The sequence below is a fragment of the Myxine glutinosa genome, chromosome 5 (genome assembly GCF_964187855.1).
Source record: "Myxine glutinosa chromosome 5, kmMyxGlut1.1, whole genome shotgun sequence".
Lineage (NCBI taxonomy): Eukaryota > Metazoa > Chordata > Myxini > Myxiniformes > Myxinidae > Myxine > Myxine glutinosa.
The window spans coordinates 33,995,129-34,006,692 of record NC_136265.1 but is presented as its reverse complement, the minus strand read 5'-3'; the positions used below and the strand labels follow the sequence as shown (position 1 = coordinate 34,006,692).

Sequence of the window (11,564 nt, the reverse complement as noted above, 5' to 3'; positions counted from 1 at the left end):
GTTTTTACAAAATAATAAAAAATGAAAGACAGAAATACCTAATTTACATAAGTATTCAGCCCCGAGTCAATACTTCGGAGAATTGCCTTTGGCAGCGATTACAGCTTTGAGTCTTCTTGGGTATGTCTGTATCAGCTTTGCACATCTGGATTTGGGGAGTTTCTCCCATTCTTCCTTGCACATTTGTTCAAGCTCTGTCAAGATGGATGGGGAGCGTCGGTGAACAGCAATTGTCAAGTCTTTCCACAGATTCTCAATGGGATTAAAGTCTAGGTTTTGGTGGGGCCACTCAAGGACTTTCACATTCTTCTTCTGAAGCCACTCAGTGTTGAGAAGCCACTCAGAAGCCACTCTTCTGAAGCCACTCAGGTCTAGCCACTCAGTGTTGCTTTGGCTGTATGCTTGGGATCATTGCCCTGTTGGAATGTAAATCATCACCACAGTCTAATGTCTTTTGCATTCTGAAGCAGGTTTTTCTCAAGGATTTAGCTCCATTCATTGTTCCCTCTATCCTTGCAAAAAAAAAAAGTCTCCTTATCCCTGCCACTGGAGGGCATCCCCATAGCATGATGCTGCCACCACCAAGCTTCACGGGAGGGATGGTGTTAGATGGGTGATGAGCTGTACTCGGTTTCTGCCACACAGAGTGCTTTGCATTCAGGCCAAAGAGTTCAATTTTGGTCTCATCAGACCACAGAATATTTTGCCTCGTGCTCTCAGTCTTTCACGTGTATTTTTACAAACCCCAGGTGTGCTGCAGGTGCCTTTTTCTCAGGAGTAGCTTCCGTCATAAAGCCTAGATTTGTGTAGAGCTGCAGAGACCATTGTTCTTCCGGTAAGTTCTCCCATCTCAGCTAAGGAACTCTGTAGTTCTGTCAGAGTGGTCATTGGGTTCTTGGTTCCCTCCCTGACCAAGGTTCTTCTTGCCCAGTTGCTCAGTTTGGTCGGACGGCCAGCTCTAGGAAGGAGTCTGGGTAGTTCCATATTCTTTCCATTTTCTAATGATGGAGCTCACTGTGCTCATGGGAACTTTCAACACTCTAGAAATTGTTTTATACCCTTCCCTAGATCTATGCCTCCTCACAATTCTATATCGGAGTTCTTTGAGCAGTTCCTTGGACTACATGGTAGAGTTTCTGCTCTGACATGCACTGTCATCTGTCGTACCTAATATAGAAAGGTCTGCTTCTTTCTAAATCATGTCCAATCAATTGAGTTGGCCACAGATGGACTCCAATCAAGTTGTAGAGACATCTCAAGGGTGATCAAAGGAAATTGGGTGCACTTGAGCTCAATTTGGAGTGGAGTAAAGTCAAAGGGGTTGAATACTTATTGACTCAGAACATTTCAGCTTCTCATTTTAAATTATTTTGTGGAATTTTCTAAAAAATATATATAATCGACTGACATTATGGGGTATTTTATATAGATCATTGACAAAAAAAAATCTCAATTTTATTCATTTTAAATTCAGGCTGTAACACAACAAAATGTGGAAAAAAAGTCAAGGGGTGTGAATCCTGGCCAGTGGTGTGGAAGCGAAACATTGCACTTTTGAAATTATTCATACTTTGTCCGATATGGGCTTTGACCATCGTAAAACGGGTCCGTGGGTTTTCGGCAACAGAACGGGTCAAACCTGCTTATTGCGGGGTCACTTGCTAGCCCAGGGATTGAAGTGGATTATCTCTTGGATGTGCTTCGTGCTACTAAAGGTGCACATGTTGAGGTGTACTGAAGAACACAATCAACTTGATGGATGATGTGACAAAATGCAAAAAACCGCATCATTGGATCTCTTTTGGTTTGGTTGTAATACAATTTGAAAACCGGAACAAGACTTTGTGGACAGCCTGTACTTCATTCTTAAACATAAAATTATCTTCATACAATACATGGTTGTAAAAGGGGAAAAGAAACAATATATATTTTTTCTGAATATCATTGAAAATCATTAATCACGGTCTAAAGTCACATCACATGTGACTTCAGTCACAAATCAATCACATGAAGGAAATTGTTTTCGTTTTTTTTGCCAATCATTGTCGAAAAAACCCTAACGTGTCGATTTTCGATTTCCGCAGTGACATCACACTCATAACCCACCTTGATCCTTATATGTAGGTTTACATGGAAGAACAGTGTGTGTCAAGCTACCGAACCCATCGTCATTAGCAACTCCAAAAGTTCTCAGTATGTTGAAACGGATCAGTGGGATTTTGAAGAAACTATTGGAGACAAAATTAGCGATGAAAACGCTTTCGGGGGAATTATGGAGCAGTATCGTTTTGAGGCCTATGTGAGCGATTTAGATAGAGATGGCGACAATAGAGGTGTTGGTGAAGATGAAAATTCCGGTCACACATTCACTACAGATTGATAGGTTTTGTTTTTCCGTTCAATTGAATGTTTATCAGGGATTTTTTAAAATTAATTGAGAGATCAGTTATATCGCTCCAGAAGAAATACAGCACGCCATAGAACGAACACCGCCCAGGCACGCTCAGACACCGCCGACAAAATGGGTGACGAATGCTTTGTCCCTCCATAGCAGTCTGACCCGGTGTAATGTATATGACAGGATCATCCCATTTCATACTTTCCTGGGACGCCATTTGTGTGTGTGGTGTCCCACCGTCGTGTCCATGCCATGTCGATGTCCTGTCCCAGTGATGGGATGGGCGGGGTGATGGCAAGGTGAGACTGGTCACCGGCAGGTCAACACAGGTGTTTGATTCACCGCTCAAATCGCTTGTGCACATGTGCTGGTAGCTGGACAGAGATGGTCTTACATTTGAGCAACGGCTGTTTCTTCCGCTTGGTCATGGGGATGGCATCCTCTCTCAATCATGGCGGATAACCCCAAGATCTATAGCCATCTCTGTTGTTTCATAACAGTGATCTGTAAAATGTTCCGAGACAGACATTTTGAAGCCCGATCCACACTCGGGTATTTCAGAAAAACCTCGTCCAATTTCTAGCAAACCGAGGGTCTTTTGGCCATTGGTGTAGCATGAATCCATCTCGGTTTACATTACTACAACCACCAAAAGCACATCGACCCAGCATATTTGTGGAAAATCGAAAATTATTTGCTGTTCAAGTTCAATTGTTCCGTGATGTAACGCGTGGACTGTACGGAATATGGCGGGCATCTTCTGAGAGTTGTCGTTGTTGTTTCGTATGCAACCTGTGGCTGCTGGTTGCATAATTTCTCTGGAAGCGCGTTAGTGCAGCTGATGCAGTACCCCAATTACCAGTGAGCTGGTACTCAATTTGCCAACCTCGGAAGGATGACAGGCTGAGTCAACTCCCCTGGCGTTAATTCAACGATCGACCAGGATTTGAACTCAGGATCTTAGGATCCCGAGCCAGCACCCTAACCGCTAAGCCAACACCAGACATACATTTACGAGTGACGTCACAGCTAAGCGTCAAGAAGAAGAAGCAGATGATTTCAACTTTTAAATGCAAAAATACCTACTTTATAAATAGGAAAAAGACACATCATATCTATTTTGTAAAGTATCAAAGGATACACATTAGCGTCGGCGGTGTGTGGGGGTGGAGGGGGAGGGGGGTGTAGGGGGTCTGAACCCCCTATAAACTAATTTTACTATCTTATTTTCTTTAAGAGCCAGGTGCATACAACCACTTAAGGCCTTCCTTATTGAACCACCCATTATGGAGCTATTTTGACCAGCGCAAAAATAAAAGACTTCTGGTATGTTTTTACCCTGTGCTCACGAAGCAAAAAGCGGGGTTAAGTGATAGGTTGTGAGCGTACTTGTGGCTTACGTGCATGTCTGCATTTTAAAAATGCATTTTCTTGGAAACTGTTGGTCTGATTTACAATAAATTTTCAACAAAGGATCGTCTTAGGCTGTATAATTTTTTTTATTCACAGTTATGACGTCATAGGTCACTTGGTACAGACACCATCTTGGAAAAACCGAAAAATGTTGCACCTCTATACCTCCGAAACCGCTCCATGGGAAAAAAAATTTGGAATCTTCGCTCATTGTAAAGAACTCCACATGGGGAAAAAGTGCTGTTAACGATGACGTCATTGGTGCCTTAATTATGACATCACAATGCGACAAGTACAAATCTTTCATGGTACAATTCGTCCATGGTACACAGAACCTTGTGGTGAGGCAGTTGCCCTGAAACAACTTGCCTTCGCCTCCTGGAAGGCAAATCCAACGGAAGGCAATCTCATTTCCTTTCACAAAGCTCGGAACAAGTGTGTGTCCAACCTCAGGAGAGCCAGGAAGCACTATCTCTCTACTCTCAAGACAGAGCTCTCAAACCTGTCTCCCTCTTCTAAATCCTGGTGGCATCTGGTCAAATCTGTTTCTGGTGTTTGTTTCCCCTCCATCCACTCCCTTATCTCAAATGGCTACACAGCTGACTCGGCACATAAAAAAGCTGAATGCCTCAACTCTGTGTTTGCCTTAAAGTATTGTGTCCCAAAACCATCTCTCTCTGTACCCACCATACCCAGCTGCTCCTCGACTCTGTGTCCTTCTCTCCTGACAAGGTGGAGAAGTTTCTGTCAATCCTCGACTCTGATTCTGCAACTGGACCACACGGCATCAGCCCACGGGTCCTAAAATCCTGCTATGCTGGTCTTTCACACTCTCTCTCTCTCTGTTCTCTTCACCCTCTCTTTTGCTCATGGTCATCTACCATCTGCTTGGAAATCAGCCAACATTACCACTTTACACAAAAAGGTGCAAAAACAGATCCTTGCAACTACAGATCAATCAGCCTGCTCCCAATTATCAGCAAAGTCATGGAATCCATCACTGCTTTGGATATCAAATCCTTCCTCTTCTCCAATGGCTTGATCTCTGATCATCAATTTGGTTTCAGACCAGGTCACTCTACTCTGGACATGCTGCTTCTGCTGTCTCAACAATGGATGGAGGTCCTCAATGCCAAACAGGAAATCAGAGCTGTCTCCCTTGACATATCACGTGCTTTCGATATGGTCTGGCACCCCGCTCTGCTCACAAAACTCTCCTCCTATGGTATCCATGGAAACCTTCACGCATGGCTTGCGGACTTCCTCTCTGGTTGTAGTCAACGTGTGGCCCTGAATGGATTTCTCTCATCTCCGCTTCCTGTTCAGGCTGGAGTTCCCCAAGGCAGTATTCTGGGCCCAGTGCTTTTTCTGGTCTTCATCAATGATCTTTCCGACTCTCTGGAAATTCCTATCTCTTTGCTGATGACTCCACTCTCTGCCGCTCCATACCACATCCCTCAGACCGGCAGTCTGCAGCCTCCTCACTCTCTGCAGACCTGTACAAAATCACAGACTGGTCAAACAAGTGGAACAATGCCTTTCAATCCTGACAAATCTCACACTCTCACTATGTTTCTCCAAAAAGACCGCCTGGACAACACTCCCATCTACTTTCTCAACAATCTTCTCCAAGAAGTTCTGTCACTCAAGCTTTTGGGTCTCACTATCTGCCATGATATTTCCTGGGAAAACCACATTTCCAAGCTGGTCTCCAAAGCCAGTCGCCGACTGGGAATCCTCCATCATGCGATGTCCTTCCTTGGCCCACCTGAGCTCCTCACCACATACAAGGCTTTCATCCGAAGCTCGATGTAATTCTGGTCTCCCCTCTGGGCAGGTGCTCCTGCCTCACACCTAGCTCGGCTTCACACTGTAGAAACCAAAGCTTTCAAAATCATTGGAATCTCCCACGATGAAGCTAACTCCGAGGGCCTTTCACTTACTTTCCGCAGGCAGGTTCGTGGTCTTTCTGTCTTCTACCATCTCCTCTCCAGCCTTGCTCCCCCAGCTCTGCCTGTGCTCTGTCTCCCAAATATTCTTCAGGTCGCTCAAGATCTGCCAGCAACCCTCTTATGGTGAAACTGCCAAAATCAAGACTCTCTGCTCACCTTCACTTTTTCATTCTTCTTTTCTGCCGCCTCTGGAACAAACGCCCTCACTCTATTTAATCCACTCCTCCCTCCAGGTCTTTAAAACAGCTGTTCACCACCATCTCTTATCTTTCCCCATCCAAAACCTTGATCTTCTCTACCCCCGTTAATTCACCCCAGATCCACTTTTTAGAAATACCAACTTCTTTCCTGGAAGTCTTAGCAATGTCCATTTGTTTTATACCTCTCCCACCCCCCCCCCCCCCCCACACCCCAAGCCCTTTCCCTCCCATAGATCTCCCGATGTCCCTGCTCTCAAATGTTGTACTTGTGCGATTCCCCCTCTCTCCCCATCTTGTCTCCCACTCCCTTTATAATATGTTTTATGTGTTCGTTTGTTTTTTTTGTGATTAATGCTAGCTCTTACATCAGCTCTTACATCTTGTATCCAAAAAAAAAAAAAATGCTTAGTCCGATCAGTTTGAAATTTATTGAGTGTGATCTATGCAACAATTATATTGGAGAATGTAAATTTATGTCATCGGTGACGTGGTCTGGCAGCCATATTGGATCAAGGACCCCCCCCCCCCCCCCCCCTTAAAAACAGAAAAGTTGGCTCACACAGAGTTGACTGCACAGGGTAAGTATTCTCTGAATACCATATGGTTTTCTATCGTGGTAATTTTACCACGGGCTTCTGCTACTTGTGGTTATTATCACAATGAAAATGATGTTTAAACACGATATACACGCACACGCACGGTATCAAATATTTACGAAGTACGTCCCATCTATATATATAAAACACAGTTTGTGTGTGTGTGTGTGTGTGTGTGTGTGTGTGTGTGTGTGTGTGTGTGTGTGTGTGTGTGTGTGTGTGTGTGTGTGTGTGTGTGTGTGTAATGTTACCGATAGACTCTTAAACGGAGAGGCTCACGTGCTTGATATTTGGCATAGACATGGCCATTGAGCCTGGGAAGAACATGGCTGACCTAAAAAGAATTATTTCATAATATTTTTTTACCATATTTTTACCAGCGCATTTCAGCAAGGAATATAATACACGGAATCTGAGCCGGTGGCAGAGCAGCGCGCTGATTCGCTCAGATCGATCACGTGATGTTCCTTGCCGCCATAAACTCACAGCAAGTAGCATAGATTTTAGCATGATTAGCATTTAGCATGATTTAGCATAGATAGTAGCATGTTTCACATAGATTTTTTTTCAGCGAGGAATATTATACACAGAATCTGAGCCGGTGGCAGAGCAGCGCGCTGATTCGCTCAGAGCGATCACGTGATGTTCCATCCCCGCCGCCAGACCATTGAACATAAAACACAGTTTGTGTGTGTGTAATGTAATGTTACCTCCCCTCCCCTCCCCTCCCCCCTCCCCCTCCTCCTCCCTCCCATTCCCCCTCCTCCTCCCCTCCCCCTCCCCCCTCTCCCTCCCCCTCCCCCCTACCCTCCCCCTCCCCCCTCCCTCCCCCCTCCCAACTCCCCTCACCCTCCTCCCTCCCCTCCCCCTTCCTCCCCTCCCCCCCTCTCCTCCCCTCCCCCCCTCTCCTCCCCTCCCCCCCGTTCGCCTCCCCTCCCCTCCCCCGCCCGGCAATGCCGGGTACTTCTGCTAGTCGGTTGATAAAATCCTCTGCAATTTACTCGAGTGTGTTGACGTTTTATTAAATCAGGTGTAAACTGAAAAACACCAACCATTCATCATCGCAGCGACACCTCAAAACCAAATACAGACGTTAAGAAGACTAATGACTGAATGCCAATGCTCTGCTGAAAATATATATATAACCGCAATAAACCTTTCGGATGTTATTGCGAAAAAGATAATTGAAAGAGAAGCAGCGACGAGCTCACATAAGTATTGTTCAGCTACCGGTCTTTGACCTCCAGAAAACGATCGTCTATGGCTAAGCCAGCAACCTTTAGAAACATCTCCTGCATATTTGACGAAACGCAACATGTGCAAGAGCAATGGCACGTTGGCCGTTTTGGAGGAGAGAGTTTGGAAGGGGGCGGTGGGGGTTGGAAAGAGAGCTCTTTTCCCGACAGTGCTTTCCATCACTTAATGGCCATACCTGCAAAAGAAATAAATAAAAACATCAGAACATGCAGCAATTGTTTAAAAACAACCATCCAGACAAGCACTCTTATTCAACATTCAACCATGAAAACCCCTCGTCTCTCGACCACCTCCCTCGTCCCGACCCATGGCAACATCGACTGGGTTTGTTGAGCTTTACCGGCGAACGAGCAAAATAGATCGGAACAAGACAGAGAATTTCAAAATGCAAAAACCTCACGAGGATACACAAGATCGCAGTAGATAGATCGGCATGCAGACACCCACAATCACTGACTGATCCGCAAGAGCCTCTCCTGTCCCTTCAGGAACGGCGAGGCCCGGGTTCATCACAAGATTGTACGACGGAGACAAACTGACCAGTCAAGAGAAATAAATAAAACTTTCAAAGCGGTTTACACTGTTCTCGAATGACGGTGGCACAGCAACTTACTTCTGAAACTCCCACTCGCGGTTGTCGAGAGGGCAAACCTGTCGTGTCTTAAGCCAACGGGAAATGCAGTGGAAGTGAAAAGCATGCTGGACACACAAAGGAGGAACGGGGAACAACATTACAGATAATTCCAACACAGCACTTACAATGCCAAATGAAGCCAGACATTCAAAACTTCCTGACATATCAGAAGATTGGCACAAAAATGGCAGTTCACGCCCTACTCTTTTTCTTATTATTATTCTTCTTCACATTCCTCACTCATACCTCCTGAAAAATTGCTCTTCAGGTGCTTCCCCAATGTTTTCACCTCATTACAAGCCTTATAATTAACACAGACGTCACCGCTTTTCTACGGGCCTCAATGTACACAGCACGATTTCGCTGCTGCTGCTGTCAGGGTACTTCTCAATGTACTCATTTGCATAGTTTACTCTGCATACATCCTCGATTAGGGGCAACTTCCCCATGTGCAATAAAAATTCAATAAATGAAGTGGAAGAGCGCAAGAAATGTTTTAACACACGAGGCCAGTACAAATTTAACGGCCACTCTTGCAACGTGGTTATTAAAAGGTACAACGCAATAAAATGATGATGGTCTTGTAACAGCTTAAACGTGGTGATAAAACTGTCACTTAAATGGGAATGTTGGCTCACATTTCGTGAAGGCACGTCTGACACAATTTACTGCTGACCAGCGAGCGGATCAGGTGGGCCTCGGGCTATGGCCGTCAGCAAGGATCACGTTATCGTGGCTTTGGGACGTGCGGTTGGTTTGTGTTCTTTTGCAATGGAACGCTACTTGTTGGTTTGCAAGATTGAAAGACGAGACAGTGGATAACCACTCATCCCAACTCTCTCTTCATTTGTGTGACTTCAACTGTCATCATGCCCGCTGGCTGGGTGTGGGTACCTCTCGCACCTGCCATGACACCTCAGCAAAGGACTTCTGCGACCAACTGCGACTGACACAATCTGTCAATTTCCCAACCCAGATCTCAGTCAATGGAGCATCTTCTCTTCCAGACTTGGTTATGACAAACTTCCCTGCAAATGTCTGCTGCTCTTCTTCTGCTCCAATCGGTTCTTCTGATCATGTGCTTGTTAAAGTGGACATCTCTCTGGCCATTCTCAGAGAGCCTTCTCAGCGTCGATGAGTCTGGCATTTCACTCAGGCCAACTGGCACGGTCTTCAAGCAGCCATCAATCATCTGGACTGGTCTCCCATCTCGACTGCCTCTGACATCAACTCATCCTGGGAATTCTTCCAAAGTAAATTGCTCTCTCTCATGCACAGATATATCCCATCACGTCTTCAGTTGTGATACCCTTCCTCCCATCCATCGTACACAGAATCTTGTGGTGAGGCAGATGCCCTGAAGCAACTTGCCTTTGCCTCCTGGAAGGCAAATCCAAAGGAAGGCAATCTTCAAAGGACTTCTGCAACTCATTGGGACTGACACAATCTGTCAATTTCCCGACTCGGATCTCAGTCAACAGAGCATCTTCTCTTCTATACTTGGTTCCCCGTCTTCTTCCCTGTTCCTGTCGCTCTGCCCGTCTCTCTCTGTCTCTCTGTCTGTCTGTCTGTCTGTCTCTCTCTGGCTGTCTCTGTGTCTCTCTCTCTGGTTAACCCCCGTTAACCCTACCCAAGCACACCTCTTTCCAAATTCACAGTTTTTCCTTCCTGAGAGTTTGCTTCTGTATTCATGTTGTCCACCCTGTTTGTCCTCCCTTACCCCTCATCCTTCCCCAAATCTTTCATTTCTCAAAGTCTCTCTCTATTTTGTCCCTCATCCCTGCTGTTGATGTGTTTCCGCTCCCCTCTTTCTACTGTTCCTTTTGTTATGTTACGTCCTGATCCATTCTATGTCCCAGCTCCTACACGAGCTTCAATTTTGTATAAAAAAGAAGAAGACAAAAAAGGCTTCAAGCATGTAGGGCGTCACCGTCTTTTGCCATCAACTTCATTTTGCTCAAAGTCTCTCACGAGCCACCTGGCCAAGCCTAATGATCGACTGAAGGGGACGGGAATTTGTAATTTGTTCGCTGGTGCCGTTGACAGCTCGCCTCCTCATCTTGAAGGAAACCGCAGCATCTTTAACATCCACAAACTAATGCCGGCAGACGGGATGTGCAGTTCAACGTCCATCCGAGGGACGGCGCACTCATGGATGCCTCTCCCTGCCTGTGAAACACCAGGATGGCAGCTTAAAGCTCGGCGATGAAACAAACCCAGGCGTGGCAGCTCAGAGGGGTGTGCATACCTCGAGGTTATCCTACAAATCCCATATTGCATGTTTATTGTGACTATTATTATACAAATACCTTTGAAATTCATGGAAAAAGTACATTGAGGTCACCTGATGTTCATGTTCAAAAAGTGACACATATACGAGTTACCGCCATGAACTCCAGAAAATTATAAAAAATGCAATTGAAATCAGATAATAATGTCGTGTGACTACCCTTGGTGAATACCGTAGGGTAGCACGGATGGCAATCGAGCGTTACTCCTGGGCGTTCAGTTCAAATAGCGTTTTATATATATTTACGCGGGAGGAAGAAAGAGAAGAAGAGGAAGGTGATGAGCTTACCTGTAGTCTCACCGGCAATCCCCGAACCAGTGGAAAATAACTCAAACAAATACGGATTTAGAAATGTACAAAAATAATGTTATGAATTTGGGTAGAGCAATATCTAGAGCCAGATAGATCTGTATAGGTAGGTATCCGACTGTCGTGATGGGGAATCTACCTGTAATAAGTTCTATGCTTAGTCCGGTTTGTCGGTATAAGCTGTATTGATGTCCCCGCTACGAGGGAGCAGGGCGTGCTAAATAGTGCAGGGATTATGGATAAGATTCCTTTGTTCGTCGTCCCCTCTGTCGTCAAACCTGTGTCCCTTATGGCAACGCACTCATATAAACACATAGATAGGTCCTTAGTGCGCAACAGTAATTAAATTCCCTTCCCTTACAAAGACTGTGGAAGACAAACAGGCAACGGCCGCGTACAGCACCGGTGTGGGCATCAGACAACGGGCAGGCTGGGAACCACGCCCCGGAGGACTGTGATTGTTTGGCGTGGAAGGCGCGAACCTTGAGTGAATCAGCGCGGAAGGCGCGAGGAGG

At 45.6% G+C, this 11,564-nt stretch overlaps 1 protein-coding gene across 1 annotated transcript in view; it reads right to left on the bottom strand.

Annotated features, from left to right (window-relative positions):
* Window positions 1-7,555: 7,555 nt before the first annotated feature.
* RBX1 (ring-box 1) overlaps window positions 7,556-11,564 on the bottom strand; it is a 70,796-nt gene continuing 66,787 nt past the window's right edge. The window contains exons 4-5 of the mRNA XM_068104671.2: window positions 8,430-8,515; window positions 7,556-7,991 (exon numbers count right to left, since the gene is read on the bottom strand). Of these exons, the coding sequence (XP_067960772.1) occupies window positions 7,979-7,991; window positions 8,430-8,515 (99 nt within the window). The 3' untranslated portion in view covers window positions 7,556-7,978. The remainder of the gene's footprint in view (window positions 7,992-8,429; window positions 8,516-11,564) is intronic.